The following is a 23343-nucleotide window of genomic DNA, read 5'->3' as shown; positions in this document are numbered from 1 at the left end:
ATCTGCCTCTTTTTCAGTCTCAGCCAATCCTATGGGGAAGCATTGTGATTGGATCAGGCTACCACTTCTGATGATGTCAGCAGACTGCTTGTTTTTCTGAGGCAAACAGCATGCAGAGTTATAGCTTCAGGCTTTGAATACAAGTAATTTTTCTATATTTAGGGAGGCATGAGGGGACCAGGGTGGCTAAATGGTGGTTTTAACCCTATAGGGTCAGGAATTCATGTTTGTTTTCCTGACCCTATAGTGCTTCTTTAATATTTCAGTGCAGATAAATAACTCTAATAGTGCATCTTAATTATGTTACAAAATTGCTTTATTTAAGCTCAAATCCACTTCAGAAAGTGTAAACTATAAGCACAGAAACCACATACATAAAGTGAAAAAAGTGCACATATGGTAAGTGCAAAAAATGTAAGCACATAAAAGGAGCAGTATAAAAAAAGTAAACACATAAATAATTCACAAAAATACATAATGCATTTAAAGTGCAAAATGTGAACAAACAATCATCTGCGTGAAGGTGCAGAACATGATCACATTGACCATGTACTTAAGTGCAATGTGAGCACAATAGTGCAATGGGGACACTAATAGTGTGAATACAAGTGCATAATGCAATCACAGTGTTGACGCTCAGAATATACCTGGAATATTCTTTTAAATTTTACTGAAGGGTTGATAAATGATTGAGATATGCATGGAAATAAGTCCTAGATGTGATAAAAACACATTCATGTAATCTGATGCTTAATGTTTGCTTTTTTTGCTGAAGGTTCCAAGTTTAAACAATGGTAAACAGAGTCATTGTTCTTTTACACTGGGACTGGAAGGAACAGAAGATCACTCTATATTGTTTTTACTTTGTACCTTTGTTTTTTCTTGCAGTTTTTCACAGAATTCCATAGTTTCTAAAGGCTTCAAGTCTTTGAGGGCCATTCTTACTTCTCCTATAAGAGTGTGTCTGGAATACTTGTCAAAATTCTTTACCTATTATATAAATGCAAAAATATTAACATAAATTGTCTGATACTGATAGTCTCTCTCTCTTTTTTTTAATTCTTTATTTTAAAGTTTTTCTGGGGGAGGGGGTACAGAAAGAAAAGGTTTGGGTAACGTGGATCATGGTACATTTTGTCTTCAGTACATAATTTGGTAATGTTAGACATTCATTTTAATCATGTATACCATTTGGGTTGGTGGGGTACAGAAGGGGTGGGGGGGTAACAAATTTTCAAACGACAGATAACAGCTTTGAACCTTCGTGGTGATGTTAGAGAAAGTAGTGATTCGGACCACCTGGCATTCGTTTCTTGTGTCTTTCCTTTTGTTCAGGGAGGGTTGTTGCTTATCGTAGGTTATAGCGGTGGTTTTGTCAGGTGTCGTGTGTGTCAAGGTTGTACATGTGTATTGCTTGCGGGGGTGGTCATGTCGTTTGATGGGTGGTCATTGGTGGTCTGTGGGGTCCCTGCCATGGTGGGTTCAGCATGATATCGGGTGTGTGCGTTGTGATTGTGGGTTTGCATTGGGTGTCCTGTGGGCGGGGAAGGGTGGTGGGTGGGGGTTAGGGGGCAAGGGGGGCAGTGTGAAGAGGGGGTAATGTGGGGGGGTATCCGGTGTGGCCGCACACCCCGGCTCGTCCCCTACACCCCTACTAGGTGCCTTGTGATCCAGGGATCCCAGATTTTATAGAAGTGTTTTGTTGTGTCGTGTAGGATGGCTGAAAGTTTGTCCATTTCCATGGCTTTGTTGGTTTTTTGGATCACTTTCGCTAATGTCGGTGTGTTGTGGTTTCCCCATTGTTCTGCTATGGTGTGTCTGGTGGCTAGAGCTAGCTTCGCCACCAGCTTGTTCTGTACTCTTGGTAAATTAGAATGGGGCTTAGATAGGAGCCATATCCATGTTTTCATGGGTATGTCTTCATGCAATATTCTAGATGTGAGTTTGGAAACCTCAGTCCAGAGTTGCGAGCTTTGCGGGCAATGCCACCACATGTGGATGTAGGTTCCTTGTTGTCCGCATTTTTTACAACATGTGTCTGTGGGAGCGATCCCCATTTGTATTAGTCTCAAGGGTGTCAGGTACCATCTAAGCATCATTTTATATGCTTGTTCCTTATGATTTACGCATATTGTGATCGAAGCGGTGGCTTCCCATATATCTACCCAGTCTGATGGGTCGCTAGGTGGGCCTTGTTCGATTAAGCGGGTATAGTTTAGTGTGTAGATTTTGGAAAGGTCTGCTGGGATGTGTGTGCCTAGGTAATGGATGCTTAGCTGGTTGTATTTGAAGGGGTGTGAGTGTTGTATTTGGGTTAGAGTTTGTTCGGGGATATTAAGGGGGAGGGCCTCTGTTTTGTCCAGATTAAGTTTGTATAACGAGAGGCGGGCGTATTCTTGGAGAAGTGTGAGCAGTGGGGGCAGGGAGGTGGTGGGGTCGGTGATAGTTAGGAGGATATCATCTGCATTTGCTGCTATTTTGTATTCCTCTCTTCTAATCTTTAGTCCCTGGATTTCAGGGGTGTTGCGAATATGTTGGAGTAGGGGTTCCAGGAGAGGGCAAATAGGAGTTGGGAGAGCGGGCATCCCTGCCACATTCCGTTTCATATTGTGAACTCATGTGGTCGAGTGTTGGGGAGGAGTAGGGCAGCTGTGGAGGTTTCATACAGGATCGTGAGGGCCGTGATGAACGTGTCGGGGAAGTGTAATTTTTGTAGAGTGGTGAAAAGGAAGGGCCAGAGCAAGCGATCGAACGCTTTTTCTGCTTACATTGAGAGCAACATGGTAGGAATGTTTCTGTGTTGGGCTTTCCATATCAAGTCTATTGTGCGTCTAGTGTTATAACAAGCTTGGCGGTTGGGGATGAATCCCACTTGGTCTGGATGTATGAGCTTCGGGCAGAGTGGTTGTAATCTATTAGCTAATGTTTTCGTACAGATCTTGGTGTCCATATTTAGGAACTGATAGTCTCTCTTAAACAGTGAAATAGAGAATTGCATTTTCACTTTCAAATGTAATAGATGAACTAACCACAATCTTAAAAAAGCAACACTGTCTTTTTTTTTCCTTTTTATCATCTTTGTGATATTTTTTATTTGTTTCTCTATTTGTAATGGTTAATTCTCCTATGATCTCATAAACATTTTTATGATAAAAATTAATATAAATACATCTATCCTCACATTTAGTGATGTCCCGAACGGTTCGCTGGCGAATAGTTCCTTGCGAACATAGCTTGTTCGCGTTCGCCAAGGACGGCGAACATATGCGATGTTCGGTCCGCCCCCTATTTGTCATCATTGAGTAAACTTTGACCCTGTACCTCACAGTCAGCAGACACATTCCAGCCAATCAGCAGCAGACCCTCCCTCCCAGACCCTCTCACCTCCTAAACAGCATACAATTTAGATTAATTCTGAAGCTGCATTCATTTTTTTTTATTTTTTTTATTTTTGTTTATTATACATTATCCTCCATAGCCAGTAACCTGTGTTTATTATACATTATCCCCCATAGCCAGTAACCTGTGTTTATTATACATTATCCCACCATAGCCAGTAACCTGTGTTTATTATACATTATCCCCCATAGCCAGTAACCTGTGTTTATTATACATTATCCCACCATAGCCAGTAACCTGTGTTTATTATACATTATCCCTCCCATAGCCAGTAACCTGTGTTTATTATACATTATCCCTCCCATAGCCAGTAACCTGTGTTTATTATACATAATCCCCCCATAGCCAGTAACCTGTGTTTATTATACATTATCCCCCCATAGCCAGTAACCTGTGTTTATTATACATTATCCTCCGATAGCCAGTAACCTGTGTTTATTATACATTATCCCCCCATAGCCAGTAACCTGTGTTTATTATACATTATCCTCCCCATAGCCAGTAACCTGTGTTTATTATACATTATCCCCCATAGCCAGTAACCTGTGTTTATTATACATTATCCCCCATAGCCAGTAACCTGTGTTTATTATACATTATCCCTCCATAGCCAGTAACCTGTGTTTATAATACATTATCCCCCCATAGCCAGTAACCTGTGTTTATTATACATTATCCCCCATAGCCAGTAACCTGTGTTTATTATACATTATCCCTCCATAGCCAGTAACCTGTGTTTATTATACATTATCCCCCATAGTCCTTTATCGTTGGACCTAGGCAGCATGATGTCTTAGGCCGGCCCAGAGAGTGAGTGAGTGAGTGAATAATATAATATATATGTTCAGAAACATATTAGTAATATATGTAAATCGGGTTCATGCAAAGAGGGTGAAAATGTATTAAAGAAAAACACACTTATTGCATCAAATTTACAAAGCCAAACTTTTAAAAGCTTTCCTCATTTCTTTCTCGGGATGAGGAATATATTGGTTGGAGACTGAGGATTTCCATCTGCCCAATCTTTTAATAATATGCACTGGAGTGTCAGTGTTGAAGGAGACCAAAGGTGCCTCTATTCTAAATGAAAGACCCGAGACATGGATACAACCCAATCTTAGGAGTAGTGTTCTGATGTGGAAGATGAATTTAGCCGTAGTCAGAGGGATTCCGTGAGAGTAGTGGTGAAATGTGTGTGGCATGACTGAGTGTGGGTAAGTAAGAGTCAATTATTTTAACTGGTCACTAGTTCTAGGTGGGATAAAGTGGTATAGCGGATGGATGAGTAGTTTGGTTCGTTTTAGAGGTTTGTAGAGAAAGTATATAGTAATCATGATTTTTAGCGATATCCAATATTTTTAAGGTGGTCCCAGTGCCACCACTCATATCTGGTGTCACAATAACTTGCATTTAAAAAAACAACAACTTTTTTGACTGTAATATAATAGCAGTCAGTTTCCTTCACATGTGTGCGTTTCAGGGCCTGCCAGGGCACAGTGTCACACCAGTGCAACTCAAATCTGGTGTAACAGTAGTGAACATTAAAAAAAAAAAACTAGAAATTTGACTGTGAAATAATAGCAGTCAGTTTCCTTCACACGTGTGCGTTTCAGGGCCTGCCAGGGCACAGTGTCACACCAGTGCAACTCATATCTGGTGTAACAGTAGTGTACATTTAAAAAAAAAAAAAAATACAGGGGGCTTGTTGTCACCTTTCGGGGACCCTTGATGTTGTACGTGGCTGGGTGGAGGAAGAGACCTTCAATGACATCAGTGAGGACAAGGAACGGGACATGGCTAGCTTGGTATCCAACCTTGTGCAAATGGGGAGTTTGCGGTTGTGAAAATGGACTGTTTATGGTTGTTTGTGGTGCGTTAAACGGGGAGTTTAGAAACATAGAAACATAGAATGTGACGGCAGATAAGAACCATTCGGCCCATCTAGTCTGCCCAGATTTCTAAATACTTTCATTAGTCCCTGGCCTTATCTTATAGTTAGGATAGCCTTATGCCTATCCCACGCATGCTTAAACTCCTTTACTGTGTTAACCTCTACCACTTCAGCTGGAAGGCTATTCCATGCATCCACTACCCTCTCAGTAAAGTAATACTTCCTGATATTATTTTTAAACCTTTGTCCCTCTAATTTAAGACTATGTCCTCTTGTTGTGGTAGTTTTTCTTCTTTTAAATATAGTCTCCTCCTTTACTGTGTTGATTCCCTTTATGTATTTAAATGTTTCTATCATATCCCCCCTGTCTCGTCTTTCCTCCATGCTATACATGTTAAGATCCTTTAACCTTTCCTGGTAAGTTTTATCCTACAATCCATGAACCAGTTTAGTAGCCCTTCTTTGAACTCTCTCTAAGGTATCAATATCCTTCTGAAGATAGGGTCTCCAGTACTGTGTACAGTACTCCAAGTGAGGTCTCACCAGTGTTCTGTACAATGGCATGAGCACTTCCCTCTTTCTACTGCTAATACCTCTCCCTATACAACCAAGCATTCTGCTAGCATTTCCTGCTGCTCTATTACATTGTCTGCCTACCTTTAAGTCATCAGAAATAATCACCCCTAAATCCCTTTCCTCAGATGTTGAGGTTAGGACTCTATCAAATATTCTGTACTCTGCCCTTGGGTTTTTACGTCCAAGATGCATTATCTTGCACTTATCCACATTAAATGTCAGTTGCCACAACTCTGACCATTTTTCTAGTCTACCTAAATCATTTTCCATTTGGCTTATCCCTCCTGGAACATCAACCCTGTTACATATCTTAGTATCATCCGCAAAAAGACACACCTTACCATCAAGACCTTCTGCAATATCACTAATAAAAATATTAAAGAGAATGGGTCCAAGTACAGATCCCTGAGGTACCCCACTGGTGACAAGCCCAAGCTTCGAATATACTCCATTGACTACAACCCTCTGTTGCCTGTCACTCAGCCACTGCCTTACCCATTCAACAATATTGGAATCCAAACTCAAAGATTGTAGTTTGTTGATAAGCCTTCTATGTGCAACAGTGTCAAAAGCCTTACTGAAATCGAGGTAAGCAATGTCTACTGCACCACCCATATCTATAATTTTAGTTACCCAATCAAAAAAATCAATAAGATTAGTTTGGCATGATCTCCCTGAAGTAAACCCATGTTGTCTCTGATCTTGAAATCCGTGTGTTTTTAGATGTTCAACAATCCTATCCTTTAACATGGTTTCCATCATTTTCCCCACTACTGAAGTTAGGCTTACTGGCCTATAGTTGCCCGACTCCTCCCTATTACCTTTCTTGTGAATGGGCACAACATTCGCTAACTTCCAATCTTCTGGGACTACTCCTGTTATCAATGATTGGTTAAATAAATCTGTTAATGGTTTTGCTAGTACACCACTAAGCTCTTTTAATAGCTTTGGGTGTATTCCATCAGGTCCCATTGACTTATTTGTCTTTACTTTTGACAGTTGAAATAGAACCTCTTCCTCTGTAAACTCACGTGTAATAAATGACTCATTTATCCTTTTTCTTAACTGAGGTCCCTTTCCTTCATTTTCATCTGTAAATACCGAACAAAAATATTCATTGAGGCAGTCAGCTAGACCTTTATCCTCATCTACATACCTTCCTTCTTTTGTTTTTAATCTAACTAATCCTTGTTTTACTTTTCTTTTCTCATTTATGTATCTAAAAAAGGTTTTGTCCCCCTTTTTTACTGACTGTGCTATTTTCTCTTCTGTGTGTGATTTGGAAGCTCTTATAACTTGCTTAGCCTCTTTCTGCCTAATCTTATAGGTCATTCTGTCTTCCTCACTCTGGGGTTTTTTTATAATTACTAAATGCTAACTTTTTGTTTTTTACTATTTTGGCTACATCTGTGGAGTACCACAGTGGTTTCTTGATTTTTTTGCTTTTACTGACAAGCCTAATGCAATTTTCTGTTGCCTTCAGTAGTGCAACTTTTAAATAATCCCATTTCTTTTGGACTCCATTTAAATTGCTCCAGTCTGATAATGACTCCTTTACACATATTCTAATTTTGGAAAAGTCTGTTTTTCTAAAGTCTAAAACTTTTGTTTTTGTGTGGTGTGACTCAGTCACTGTTCTTATATTAAACCACACTGACTGATGATCACTGGATCCTAAACTTTCACCTACAGTAATATCTGATACCAAATCTCCATTTGTTAACACTAAATCTAGTATGGCCTCTTTACGAGTTGGCTCCTCAACGACTTGTTTTAGAGACAATCCCAGTAGGGAGTTTAGAATATGTGTGCTCCTGGCACAAGTAGCTATTTTTGTTTTCCAATTTATATCAGGAAGATTAAAGTCACCCATGATGATAACTTCCCCCTTCATTGTCATTTTAGCTATTTCTTCAACTAGTAGATTATCTAACTCTTCAATTTGACCTGGGGGCCTATAAATCACACCTACACGAGTTACTGTGTGATTACCAAATTCTAACGTAACCCAAACTGACTCTATGTTCGCCTCACTAACCTTTATTAGGCTAGATTTTATGCTATTCTTTACATACAGGGCCACCCCTCCCCCTTTCTTGCCTTCCCTGTCTTTTCTATATAAAGAGTACCCTGGTATTGCTATGTCTCAGTCATTTTTCTCATTATACCATGTCTCAGTAACAGCGACTAAATCTACACTATCAGTTGCCATTATTGCCACAAGTTCATGGATCTTATTCCCTAAACTGCGAGCATTTGTAGACATGACTCTAAGCTTATCATTTTTTAACACACTTGCTACAGGCACCTTCTGTCCTTGTTTTGGGGGACAATTGGATTGATGTTTTATCACCCTTTTGCCCCCCCCCCCCTCCTAGTTTAAATACATCCTAGCAAAACCTCTGAACTGCTCACTGAGAACATTTGTTCCCTTTTGAGAAAGATGCAAACCATCTTTTTTGTACAGTTTATTTCCATTCCAAACAGAGCTACCATGAGCAATAAAGCCAAATCCTTGCTCCCGACACCATTCACCAAGCCACAAGTTAAAGTCCCTAATACGCATCCGCCTGTCATTCTGAGTGTTATGCACAGGCAGAACTTCAGAGAATGACAATGTGGAAGCAACCTGCCGTATATCATTGGCAAAAACACTAAAAACTTCCTTAACCTCTGAAACCTCATTGCAAGCCAAGTCATTTGTCCCTAAATGGACAAGTACATCCAATTCCCCTTCCTGCTTTGCTTGCTTAACAATATTACCGATACGTCTCCTGTCTCTGTGAGCAGTAGCTCCGGGAAGACACCTCACAAGACCACCATTGTCCATCTCCACACCTCTTATGATGGAATCCCCCACCAACAACTGCTTTCTATTAGGCCTCACCAAGCCTCTCTGCACAACACCACTAGCCTCAGTGCCTCTCTGCACAACACCACTAGCCTCAGTGCCTCTCTTCACAACACCACTAGCCTCAGTGCCTCTCTTCACAACACCACTAGCCTCAGTGCCTCTCTTCACAACACCACTAGCCTCAGTGCCTCTCTTCACAACACCACTAGCCTCAGTGCCTCTCTGCACAACACCACTAGCCTCAGTGCCTCTCTGCACAACACCACTAGCCTCAGTGCCTCTCTGCACAACACCACTAGCCTCAGTGCCTCTCTGCACAACACCACTAGCCTCAGTGCCTCTCTGCACAACACCACTAGCCTCAGTGCCTCTCTGCACAACACCACTAGCCTCAGTGCCTCTCTGCACAACACCACTAGCCTCAGTGCCTCTCTGCACAACACCACTAGCCTCAGTGCCTCTCTGCACAACACCACTAGCCTCAGTGCCTCTCTGCACAACACCACTAGCCTCAGTGCCTCTCTGCACAACACCACTAGCCTCAGTGCCTCTCTTCACAACACCACTAGCCTCAGTGCCTCTCTGCACAACACCACTAGCCTCAGTGCCTCTCTGCACAACACCACTAGCCTCAGTGCCTCTCTGCACAACACCACTAGCCTCAGTGCCTCTCTGCACAACACCACTAGCCTCAGTGCCTCTCTGCACAACACCACTAGCCTCAGTGCCTCTCTCCACGACACCACTACACTCTGAAAGTGCAGAAAATGAATTATGTAGAGCAACAGACTGTGCAATATGCCTTTTATCCACAACTCCAAGTCTACCAGATCCTACAGTAATCCATCTGCCATTCCTAGTATGTCTCTGCGGCAGTGGCTTTGCAGCAGTTCCAGCCTGAGTTTGTTTACCAGATAATTTACAAATCTCAGACTTCAAAAATACAATCTCCTGCCGCAAAATAGAGAACTGTCTACAGATTAGACAACAACCAAACCTCCAAAAAGTGGAACGTGAAACAAATGCAAAGCAACTATTACACTGAACTAAGTCTGCCATTCCAATGAGGTGAATAATTTAAATCAAACAAACCTTAACTTTTTATTTATCCTCCTGAATACCTCGGATTACCTCCAGCTTATCTCCAGAATATCTCCAACCACACACACACTTATAAGCAACACTTAGATGAAGCAACCAAGCTCTATTAGCCAAGCTAATGACAACTACCCTTATATACTCCTAAAATCACCTCCCACTAGGAATGTTTAACACCTGGGTAGGCCTCTGCTTATTAGCAAACAATAGCTAATTTAAATAGCAATCAATAGCAAGTAGCTACCTAATCAAATCAAATGCCTTATAATTACCAACAGGAAATCAAACCTTGTGCAGTCAGTAACCTTTTCCTACAGATGAATCTTACCTGTAACAGTAAAAAAGAACTCTTAGCACAGCTCTTAGACAGTTGAAGCTTCTGTAAAACTCTCCAGAATATCTCCAACCACACACACACTTAGAAGCAACACTTAGATGAAGCAACCAAGCTCTATTAGCCAAGCTAATGACAACTACCCTTATATACTCCTAAAATCACCTCCCACTAGGAATGTTTAACACCTGGGTAGGCCTCTGCTTATTAGCAAACAATAGCTAATTTAAATAGCAATCAATAGCAAGTAGCTACCTAATCCAATCAAATGCCTTATAATTACCAACAGGAAATCAAACCTTGTGCAGTCAGTAACCTTTTCCTACAGATGAATCTTACCTGTAACAGTAAAAAAGAACTCTTAGCACAGCTCTTAGACAGTTGAAGCTTCTGTAAAACTCTCCAGAATATCTCCAACCACACACACACTTAGAAGCAACACTTAGATGAAGCAACCAAGCTCTATTAGCCAAGCTAATGACAACTACCCTTATATACTCCTAAAATCACCTCCCACTAGGAATGTTTAACACCTGGGTAGGCCTCTGCTTATTAGCAAACAATAGCTAATTTAAATAGCAATCAATAGCAAGTTTGGTCTGTCACTGTGAAGCAGGCGTAACCCTTACACTACCTGATCGATACAACATCATACCTGATGTTTTAAAGCACGTTATTCCAAACAATTTAGGAATGTTAGGTGATTTATGCCCTTTATGGATTAAAACCAGACTCTGCATCAACTATGTAATTTTCCATGGGAGTTTTGCCATGGATCCCCCTCCGGCATGCCACAGTTCAGGTGTTAGTCCCCTTGAAACAACTTTTCCATCACTATTGTGGCCAGAAAGAGTCCCTGTGGGTTTTAAAATTCGCCTGCCTATTGAAGTCTATGGCGGTTCGCCCGGTTTGCCCGTTCGCGAACATTTGCGGAAGTTCGCGTTCGCTGTTCGCGAACGGAAAATTTTATGTTCGCGACATCACTACTAACATTTTAAAATGACTGTATATAAAAAAAACTGGTTCCAGTAAGGACCGTGGACATTAGAACTGATGTAACTTGTTGACTGCACTGTGAAAGGTCTTAATTATTAGCTGTTATCAGAATTTTTATGTCTGTCACAGCTCTTTCATTGTGCATTTTGCACATCAAGCAACTGATTTAATGTATGCCTGATTGCTTAATATTCTTTACATTGTACCTTATATACACGTTATTACAAATATACATTGCAAAAATATAAGCCAACATTAAAATGTTATCTGACGTAAAATGTAGACAGAAAATACAAAGATAATGTATAGTGGACAATAGTGGAGTACTAAAGTAGGGGCCAGTACATGTGGAGTGATAGGCAGCAGGGAGGTGCACAGCATACCCCCTCCTGAATGAACAAGCACCTACCTAATTTCACCTGGCTCGTGTGGGTGCCCGCTTTGATGCTCTGCTGTGGTTTCCTGCAGAGCGAGTGCCAAGGGAGCTGCTGGGAACTCTCTACACCAGGGGTTCCCAACCCAGGCCTCAAGTGCCCCATGCTGGTCTAGGATCTAGGGATTACCTGTTGTGTCTAAAGTGTTTTTTTTTTTCTAAAAATACCTTAGACACAACTGGGTAATCCATAAATCCTGTACCAGGTCTGGGTTGGGAACCACTGTGAGTCTACACTAATTTCTCAGCTACTTTGTGCACTCTGTACTGCTGCTAGTGAGAGAGATCCTTGCAGTAACATACTGAACACCAGGAGTGAGGTTCCACTCAGGCTCTCCCTGCCCAGGTAAGAACAGAGAGGCTAGGTGGAAGTCAGTGTTTAAAAAAATAAAAATGAAAAACTGTATTTTAAAAAAAAGTGTGTGTGTGTGGGTGTAAGTGTCTGTATGAATGTCTGTGTGTATGAGTCAGTTAGTCTGTGTGTATATGAGCCTATGTGTGTATATGAATATGTCTGTGTGTGCATATATTATGTTTGTGTCTTTATATATGATTCCATGTGTGTACATCAATGTCTGTGTGTGTGTGTCTGTGTGCGTGTATGTGTGAGTCTGTGTGTGTAAATGTGTCTGTTTGTGTATGTATATTAATGTGTGTTTCTGTGTAGATTTGCTCATGTATGTGTGTACACATGAATGTAAGTATGTACAGTGCCTTGCAAAAGTATTCACCCCCTTGGAATTTTTTGTGTTTTGTTGCCTTACAACCTGGAATTAACATGGATTGTTTGAGAATTTGCATCATTTAATTTACAAAACATGCCCACAACTTTGAAGATGTTTTTTTATTATTATTATTGTGAAGCAAACAACAAATAGAACAAAATAAAAGAAAAAGTCAATGTGCATAACTATTCACCCCCCTTAAGTCAATTCTTTGTAGAGCCACCTTTTGCGGCAATCACAGCTCCAAGTCACTTTGGATAAGTCTCTATGAGCTTACCACATCCTACCACTGGGATTTTTGCCCATCCCTCGTTGCAAAACTGCTCCAGCTCCTTCAAGTTTAATGGTTTGCGCTTGTCAACAGCAATATTTAAGTCTGACCACAGATTTTCTATTGGATTGAGGTCTGGGCTTTGACTAGGCCATTCCAGCACATTTACATGTTTCTCCTTAAACCACTCAAGTGATGCTTTAGCAGTGTGTTTGGAGTCATTGTCCTGCTGGAAGGTGAACCTCCATCCTAGCCTCAAATCACGCACAGAGTGGTACAGGTTTTGCTCAAGAATATCCCTGTATTTAGCATCATCCATATTTCCCTCAACTCTGACCAGTTTCCCAGTCCTGGCTGCCACCACCATGTTTCACTGTGGGGATGGTGTTCTTTGGGTGATGTGATGTGTTGGGTTTGCGCCAGACATAGCATTTTCTTTGATGGCTGAAAAGTTTCATCCGACCAGACCACCTTCCTCCATACATTTTGGGAGTCTCCCACATGCCTTTTCGCGAACTCAAAATTTGCCATTTTGTTTTTTGCTGAAAGTAATGGCTTTCTTCTGGCCACTTTGCCATAAAGCCCAACTCTATGGAGCGTATGGCTTATTGTCATCCTATGTACAGATACTCCAGTCTCTGCTGTGGAACTCTGCAGGTCCTCTAGGGTTACCTTATGTCTCTGTGCTGCCTCTCTGATTAAAGCCCTCCTTGCCCGGTCCGTGAGTATTGGTGGATGGCCGTCTCTTGGCAGGTTTGCTGTTGTGCCATGTTCTTTCCATGTTCTTTCCATTTGGTTATGATAGATTTGATGGTGCTCCTGGGGATCAAAGATTTGGATATTTTTTTATAACCTAACCCTGACTTGTACTTCTCAACAACATTGTCCCTTACTTGTTTGGAGAGTTCCTTGGTCTTCATGGCAGTGTTTGGTTAGTGATGCCTCTTGCTTAGGTGTTGCAGCCTCTGGGGCCTTTCAAAAAAGGTGTGTGTATATGTAATGACAGATCATGTGACACTTAGATTGCACACAGGTGGACATCATTTCACTAATTATGTGACTTCTGAAGGTAATTGGTTGGACCAGAGCTTTTTATGGGCTTCATAACAAAGGGGGTGAATACATACGCACATGACAATTTTCTGTTTTCTGTTTCTAAAATATAGTTTTAGGTATATATTTTTCTCATTTAACTTCACCAACTTAGACTATTGTGTTCTGATCCATCACATAAAATTCAGATTAATAAAACATTATGTAACAAAATAGGTAAAAAGTCAAGGGGGTGAATACTTTTGCAAGGCACTGTATGTATGTATATGAATGTCATTATGTAACAAAAAAAGGTTGGGGATGGTGGAGTGTGAGACCCCCAATTTTTACAGTGTAAGGGGCAGGAAAATACTTTAGATACTCTGGTGGACACATTTTGAAGAACAATCACATTTAATGAAATGTTACAGATCTGAGATTGCTGATCTCATGTCCCTTCCTCCCAGCTGTGTTTCTACAACAACTCCAATAAACCACTGCTAGTTTTGGTTTACAGAAAGACATAGAAGAGTTTTCACATAACAAAAGCAAGTCAAAATCGAACACATTATGGTTATAGATGCATTGACTTTAAGTATAAATTCAACACATACCTCAAATTTGACACTTATATTTGACAGTTGATATTCCTTCAAAGAACAAAAAAATTCTTCTTCAAACACAGGATTTTGGTTTCTCTTCACCACCCTGGTTTCCAATTCATAAAGAACAGAATGCATTAAAGATTTTGGCTCATCTACTTTGCATAACACCTTAATCTTCACAAATGGATCTCTGCCATTCTCTGGCAACTCTATGGCTTCAAAAACTCTGATGAATAATGTTGTCTTCTTCTTATCATAACAAATTGAGAACCGTAGCTTCCCTCTGGATCCTTGAAGAGAATCAGATTCACTGATCACATCATCTGGACCTTCTGTGCTAGGTGTAGTGGGAGTAAGATGCACTTCAAGTCTCTCCATTTCTTTCTGCATTAGTTGAATCTGTAATAAACCAAAACCATAAGTTGTATATAGTTTAGTTTAATAAGCATTCACATTATTTACTTGTGAGCCTTTTCACAATTCTAACTCTAATTATAATTCTATAGTTTTTACAGAAATTACTTGAAATTGCATAAATTATATTCCCCAATTTCTCTGCTATCAAAACTGTCTCTATTTTCTCTTTCCACTACCTCTTAAAAGGACACTCCAAACATCATAGTGATAGCAGCTTATTGATGAAGGTTAATATATATATATATATAAAAACCTGCATCCTTACTTTTAAGGCACTCCAGCGACATTTTTTTGGAGTGTATATATATGTATATATGCATACATACACACCATCTAGCCTAGCTTTTAACTCCTCCATTCAATGGTACCAAAAGTACAGTGTATGGGGGAGGCAGAAGGTTCTTAGCAGAGCAGGATTAACTATTAGGCGGCTCTGAGTAGCCAACAAGAGCATAGGGTTTAGACAGGGGCCCTAGAACCATGAATTTGCTTGGCTCTATTTACTCGGCAGGTTACTGATTCTTCACATCGTAATGGTGAATAGAGCCAAGCAAATGTATGGTTCCAGGGTCCCTGTCTAAACCCTAGGCTCTTGGTGGCTACCAAGGGTCAACTAATAGTTAATCCTGCTCTTCTGCCTCCCCTGTTGGTACCGTTGGATGAAGGAGTTAAAAACTAGGCTAGATGGGGGAAAGGGGGGACGTGGCCTGACCACACACAGAGATGGACATATGAGTGCTCAGCTCCCAAAGAGGGTTTAAGAAATACATTGATTTTCCAAGTGGATCTTGGTAATTTTGGGCATAATGTGGATTGTGAAGCTGCTCAACACCATTGCACAAAGATCAACAACAAAAATTAAGCCAAACACTGCATCCTTACAAATAGCGGTGCTGACGTAGTCAGCACGCCGCACGCAAGATGGCGCCAAAAGGCCCACATACCTGACCTCTAGCGATGTCATGTCTATATCAATGAAAGCACTTGTTCCAGCGACAGATTCATCTATACAGAAAATGCTGCATGAACTACAAACCTCACTACAAACACAATTTTCAAAACTGGCTAAAGATGTCAGATCAGACATACAGGCCCTGGATGAATGCACAGCACAACTGGAGAACAAAGCAGAAGAAATGATCCCTGCTGCCGCATATGAGAAATGGATGCCAAACTAAACTCTATATTTGTAAAAAATTGCAGACCACAAGGATAGGGACAGAAGGAACAATGTCCGCCTCCATGGAATATCAGAAGACGTCAACCCTCAAGGCCTAAAAGATCTTGTGACAGGTATATTCAAAATCTTATAAAAGTGAGAGCACACAAAATCGCAAAAATACCACAAATAATCGTTGGATATGGAATCTAAAAATGCAAATATAAAAAGACCATAGGGTAATAGAATTAACGCAGTTAAAATCTATATACACTTTGCTGGTCCAACTTACATGGTTCTGAGTCACTTAACGAAGCTGGCTCAGACTAGTAGCATAAAATAGAGGATACAGTGGATAGTTGTAGTGGGTCAAGATACTCCTTTTGCCAATCTCCCTACAGATGATCTTACACCATAAATACTCCAGGATGCAGGAAATAGGTGAGGAAAACAAATATTTATTGGACAATAATAAAGATAAAAACAACCTCACATGTAACATAAAAGTCCACTGTCCACTCAACGCGTTTCAGCTAACACCTTTCTCAAAAGTGGGTTGCTACCATCCTCCTCATAATCTTCTCTATTAAACCTTTAGATTTGGCACCTTTCCTCAACATCCGCTTGTAGTTCTGGTCCGTGGTTGTGCTTACGTCATTGGGCTGCATCTGGGTGCCTCCATACCTTCGCGTAACAACGTCCCGACGTCATTACGCAATGACGTCATTACACGGATATCGATTTCAGAGCTATAAACTGCTTGTTTGAAACTCTTGCTCCTGGGGCAAACTAGCGCAATTTTATTGGAGTCCATTATAAATATAACATCCTAAAAACGAGCATCCTTACTTTTAAGGCACTCCAGCGACATTTTTTTGGAGTTCATTATGTATAGAACTACAATTTATTGACACATAATAACTACAATATAAAAACAATCAATTGACACAATATATATATGTATTAAAACATAGTCAGCGTTCGAGCATATGAATAAAGGTTAAAAGAGACAATATAAAAGCATCCTAATTGATATTATAAAATCAATAAATTAATAAAACCTGTGTAAAAAAAAATATAAAAAATCATCAAACATAATTAATAAAAGCATAAATTGATAAAAACATATTTCATATAAATGAGTTTATTTCAAAATCGGCATTTAAGCCGTGTGGTAATAGAGTATCAGTGTTAAAAATCCACCTCATCTCTGATTTGCTGAGGAGGCTATTAATATCTCCTCCTCTCCAATGAATTTGAATGCTTTCGATCCCCATAAAATCTAGTCCACTGGCATCGCCCTTATGGACATCATAAAATGTTTAGATACACTATGTTAATAAAATTTCCTATTAATATTATAAATATGTTCACTTATGCGTATCAAACTTTATTGATATGCTCTAATGCTGACTATGTTTTAATATATATATCAATTAATAGATTTTATATTGTAGTTATTATGTGGGAAGTGTGTTTACTTGTCGCTTGGCAGCGGTGACTGCTGGGGTGGAGCGCCCTCATTATTATGTGCAGATTACTCGCCCCTTGCTTTAGGACCTGCCACTCTGGTCCGTCTTCTTGGAGGGTTTCAATGGTCGTCATACTGGCAGGCGCCTGAGGTGTCCAATGCAGAGCTCCATCCTTTTACCGCCGCAGCAGAAGCGGTGGGTTTTGGGGCCATCTTTGTGTGTGCTTCCCTGTTCGGAGTGGCTCTTTTTATGGGTAGCATTCTCTTTCGCCTTTTTTAGGGCCATGCAGGTGGGTGAGCTCGTGAGATTGTTATTTGGGGATGTTTCTAGTGAAGTGGGAGCGGTGTGGTTTTTACTGCGCAAGTCCAAGAAAGATTTTCTGGAACGGGCACTTGGGTCATGTTGCGGGAAATCCCGGGCTACATGGTCTGTCCTTTGGCATGTTTTTGTGCTTTCTGTGAGGTTTGCTCAGTGGGTGTGGGTCATTTGCTGGTTCTTGGTTCCAATTTATCAGGGTTTTCCACATGGCACTGGTGGCATTGGGGATGCCTAGTGCAGAATTTGGGGGGCACTCCTTTTGGATAGGGGCTGCTACTGAGGCATCACACCTGGGCTTGGCCAAGGAGGTTATCAAAAGGATTGGGAAATGTGAACCTGGGAGGTTCCATTCTGATATTCGTCCAGCTGGACTGATTCCGTTTACCCTTTTGTCTTCGTAGGTGCCGGAGGGCGAGTACGGATCATGTGCCATTCCTACATTTACTGGGTTAAACAGCGGGCTGAAGTTTGTCCCAGGGGACTACAACTGGGTCTGTCGCCAGCGGTGGCAGTGGTTTGTTTGTTCAGTTCCCGGGGGATGCGGTGGGAGCACCTGTTGCTTGAAATGGTCCGGTTGGCTCACCTACTCGGCGTTCCTGATGTAATATTGATCCTTTTGGGGGGAAATTATCTTGGCACTATTCCGGTGTAGGATCTGGGGGAAATTATCCAAAAGGATTTGGCTGATACGTATTGTGTGGTTTGAGGTGTTATCCTGGAACTATTGGAGAGGGGCAAGGGACCCCAGGGCTCTTGAACAGAGCAGGATCAAACTGAATAAGTGGATTTCTAAGTTTGTGAAAGGAATGGAGGGGCTCACAGTGCGTCACCGCATCTTTGAGCAGAACACAGCGTTATACTTTAGGGGAAATAGGGTCCACCTTATGGGGGTAAGAATGGATTTATTTAATTTGGCATTGCAGGATGCATTGGAGGAGGCTATTGCTTTGGTGTAGGGGCAGCCCCACTGATTTAGGTGGTAAACCAGCAGGTCATGTGGTGGTATATGGCCCTTGTCAACCGTGGGTTGGACTAGCGGTCTGTGGAAAGTAGAGGGGTAGGCTGTCCCTCCCCTAACCTCAGGTACAGCTTTGGATAATAGACATGAACACTGAGCCAATAATCAGCTAATGGCCCAAGAAAAGGCCTTGTGCTGATTGGAACGAGGGGGGAGGGCAGCTGCCCTAAGTTATGTGTTTTGGTTGGTAAGGTGGTACTCCGTGATGGATATTTATTTAATAATTAAGTTATGTAAAAAGACTGTATTATGTTATAAAGTTGAAGTTTAAAGATTTATATATTTATAGTTTAATAAAGCTGTGGCCTATTTACTCCAAAAGCAAGTCTGTGGTTGTTTATTTTTGGAAATAAGTGGTTGGGTGGTTTATCAGTGGTGAAGGTTTATGCCCATACACATTTACCCTCTACCTACGCACAAGTGACTGGCCTGCACACAATCTCTTATTATTCAAAAATACATACAATAGGTCGAACACACGTCTGATGATGTTTGTGGGCCATCATCACTATGGACTAAAGGCTCTCTTGAGGTTAGCAGCGCCTTTATAAATAACCCCTTAAGGACACAGCTTCAGAAGCTTGTCTTACACTTAATGACACAAGCAATTTTTGCATTTTCTTGCTGTATGTGTTCAACTGCAATTTGCATCTCTCTCGTTTATTGCAGCGAAACATATTATATACTGGTTTTTAAAGGACATAAAGGGCTTTAATTTCATGTAACATTATATATATATAATGCTTATTTATTATTAAAAAAATACAGAAAAATGCAAAAAAAAAAAGAGAAATTTGTTTTTTGTACAGTTCTTGCAATAATAATGTGTGCCTAATTAGTGCAGGTTAAAGAAAGTAATTAAAAATACATTTATTTAGTTGTTCTGATTTACAGAATATATAATGTGTCTGGGATTTTAAAGGACCACTCTAGGCACCCAGACCACTTCAGCTTAATGAAGTGGTCTGGGTGCCAGGTCCTTCTAGGGTTAACCCATTTTTTCATAAACATAGCAGTTTCAGAGAAACTGCTATGTTTGTGAATGGGTTAAGCCTTCCCTTATTTCTTCTAGTGGCTGTTTCATTGACAGCCGCTAGAGGCGCTTGCGTGATTCTCACTGTGAAAATCACAGTGAGAGCACGCAAGCGTCCATAGGAAAGCATTATGAATGCTTTCCTATGTGACCGGCTGAATGCGCGCGCAGCTCTTGCCGCGCGTGCGCATTCAGCCGACGGGGAGGAGAAGAGGAGGATCGGAGGAGGAGAGCTCTCCGCCCACCGCTGGAAAAAGGTAAGTTTTTACCCCTTTCCCCTTTCCAGAGCCGGGCGGGAGGGGGTCCCTGAGGGTGGGGGCACCCTCAGGGCACTCTAGTGCCAGGAAAACGAGTATGTTTTCCTGGCACTAGAGTGGTCCTTTAAGTTTATTGTGGTGGTTACAGGTCACAAAGCACAAGGAGTAAAATAAACTTTTAATGTGGAGCGATTTTAGAATTTTGTATGTTTGTTTTGTAAGATTAATAGCCATAAAAGAAAACAAAATTGACACACAAAAGTATATATTTAAAAAAAGTAGACATCACAGGCTATTGTCCTAAGGTTGTTTTGACACTTTCTAAGTAGCCATTTCACCGCCAATCTCTGCTAAATATTGGAGTAAAATGTAGTTTTTGGGGGTTTTTGGCACACAAACTTATAACAAAGAACTTCTCATGTTTATTTTGTAAAGTTGGTGTGTGCTATTCCTGTCAAAAGTTTTATTTTGTGTTCAGTTACTTCTGCTGAGTACATCGATACCCCCATTGTATGTCTTTGGCACTATTTTGTAAAGCTACAGTGCCATATAGGAGACCTGTCCGTTTCAACATTTACAGTAGAATTTTGAGAGGCGGATTTAATGGGCCTATGCTTCAATTTGGGGTATTATAGCAGTTTGACTGTTCAAAAAAAAACCCACAAAGGCCTACCATTTGTAAAAGTAGACACTCCAGGGTATCTAATATGGTGCATATTGTGCCTTAACATGCCCTCCATTTTTTCACCAATAAATGCCAAAGTATGTGGTAAAAAATAATTTTGGGCCTTTTTTACATACGGATTACATTTGTGCTGGGCATTTTGTACATTTCATATGTGCCACTAAGTTCAAACCCCCCAAATTATGCTCGGCTAAGTCTTCTGAGTAAAACAATATGCCCAATGTTTGACCTAGACACTATTTTGTGAAGTTACACTGCTGTAAAAGAGACGTAACAAGTTAAGGTTTTTAAGTGTGAATTTTCATGGAGGGTTTTGATGCGTCCGTGTCCCACTTTGGAGCACTTGAGCAGGCTACATATTACAACTACACCATAAAGGCATACCATTTATTAAAGAACACATCCCAGGGTATTTCAAAAGGCATATTTTGAACCTTAGCGTGGGATATTTTTTCCGCTAGCTTGTACCAAGTGTAATGGTAATAAGCGTTTTTTTTCCATTTTGACACACAAAGTGAATTTGCACAGTATATTTTTCAAATCGTATGTGTGCTACGACTGTATAATTCTTCATATGTTGCTCAGCTATGTCGGCTGAGTACAGAAATACCCCCGTATGTACCTTTGCCTGGTATATGTAGACATCGGAGGGGCACATTTGGGACACAGCCATTCCAGTTCTTTTCAAACTTAAAATTTTTACACTGTGCCCATGTCCCATTTTAGAGTATTTTACCAGGCTATATAATCCAAATAGCCCATAAAGCCATACCATTTCTTAAAGAAGACATCCCAAGGTATTTCATAAGGCCTATTTTGAACCTTAGCATGGGATAATTTTTCCGCTAGCTTGTACCAAGTGTAGTGGTAATAAGCATTTTTTCTGCCTTTTTGACACACAAAGTGAGTTTGCGCAGTATATTTTGCAAACCTTATGTGTACTACGACTGTATACTACTTCATATGTTGCTCAGCTATGTCGGCTGAGTACAGCAATACCCCCGTATGTACCTTTGCCAGGTATATGTGGACATTGAAGGGGCACATTTGAGACACAGCCATTCCATTTTTTTTCAAACTTTGAATTTTAACGCTGTGTCCATGTCCCATTTTAGAGTATTACAAGGCTATATAATCCAATTACACCATAAAGGCATACCATTTCTTAAAGAAGACATCCCAGGGTAATTCAAATGGCATATTTTGAACCTTAGTGTGGGATAATTTTTCCGCTAGCTTGTACCAAGTGTAGTGGTAATAAGCATTTTTTTCTGCCTTTTTGACACACAAAGTGAGTTTGCACAGTATATTTTGCAAACCTTATGTGTACTACGACTGTATACTACTTCATATGTTGCTCAGCTATGTCGGCTGAGTACAGCAATACCCCCGTATGTACCTTTGCCAGGTATATGTGGACATTGAAGGGGCACATTTGAGACACAGCCATTCCATTTTTTTTCAAACTTTGAATTTTTACGCTGTGTCCATGTCCCATTTTAGAGTATTTTACAAGGCTATATAATCCAATTACACCATAAAGGCATACCATTTCTTAAAGAAGACATCCCAGGGTAATTCAAAAGGCATATTTTGAACCTTAGTGTGGGATAATATTTCCGCTAGCTTGTACCAAGTGTAGTGGTAATAAGCATTTTTTCTGCCTTTTTGACACACAAAGTGAGTTTGCGCAGTATGTTTTGCAAACCTTATGTGTACTACGACTGTATACTACTTCATATGTAGCTCAGCTAGGTCGGCTGAGTACAGCAATACCCCCGTATGTACCTTTGCCAGGTATATGTGGACATTGAAGGGGCACATTTGAGACACAGCCATTCCATTTTTTTTTTCAAACTTTAAATTTTTACACTGTGCCCATGTCCCAATTTAGAGTATTTTACCAGGCTATATAATCAAAATACCCCATGAAGCCATACCATTTCTTAAAGAAGACATCCCAGGGTATTTCATAAGGCCTATTTTGAACCTTAGCATGGGATAATTTTTCCGCTAGCTTGTACCAAGTGTAGTGGTAATAAGCATTTTTTCTGCCTTTTTGACACACAAAGTGAGTTTGCACAGTATATTTTGCAAACCTTATGTGTACTACGACTGTATACTACTTCATATGTTGCTCAGCTATGTCGGCTATGTACCTTTGCCAGGTATATGTGGTAATTGAAGGGGCACATTTGAGACAAAGCCATTCCATTTTGTTTTCAAACTTTGAATTTTTTACGCTGTGTCCATGTCCCATTTTAGAGTATTTTACCAGACTATATAATCCAATTACACCATAAAGGCATACCATTTCTTAAAGGAACACTATAGTCACCGAAATTACTTTAGCTAAATAAAGCAGTTTTAGTGTATAGATCATTCCCTTGCAATTTCACTGCTCAATTCACTGTCATTTAGGAGTTAAATCACTTTGTTTCTGTTTATGCAGCCCTAGCCACACCTCCCCTGGCTATGATTGACAGAGCCTGCATGAAAAAAAAAAACTGGTTTCACTTTCAAACAGATGTAATTCACCTTAAATAATTGTATCTCAATCTCTAAATTGAACTTTAATCACATACAGGAGGCTCTTGCGGGGTCTAGCAAGCTATTAACATAGCAGGGGATAAGAAAATCTTAATTCAACAGAACTTGCAATAAAGAAAGCCTACATAGGGCTCTCTTTACAGGAAGTGTTTATGGAAGGCTGTGCAAGTCACATGCAGGGAAGTGTGACTAGGGTTCATAAACAAAGGGATTAAACTCC

At 40.5% G+C, this 23343-nt stretch overlaps 1 protein-coding gene across 2 annotated transcripts in view; it reads right to left on the bottom strand.

Annotated features, from left to right (window-relative positions):
- LOC134579259 (synaptotagmin-A-like) overlaps window positions 1-23343 on the bottom strand; it is a 118670-nt gene that overhangs the window by 8577 nt on the left and 86750 nt on the right. For both annotated transcript variants that reach the window (XM_063438480.1, XM_063438479.1), the window contains 2 exons: window positions 14224-14613; window positions 871-990 (listed from right to left, as the gene is read on the bottom strand). In XM_063438480.1, coding sequence (XP_063294550.1) covers window positions 871-990; window positions 14224-14613 — 510 coding nt within the window. The remainder of the gene's footprint in view (window positions 1-870; window positions 991-14223; window positions 14614-23343) is intronic.

The sequence above is a fragment of the Pelobates fuscus genome, chromosome 12, assembly GCF_036172605.1.
Source record: "Pelobates fuscus isolate aPelFus1 chromosome 12, aPelFus1.pri, whole genome shotgun sequence".
NCBI lineage: Eukaryota > Metazoa > Chordata > Amphibia > Anura > Pelobatidae > Pelobates > Pelobates fuscus.
Note: the sequence above shows the minus strand (reverse complement) of the source record. Positions and strands in the feature narration are given on the sequence as shown.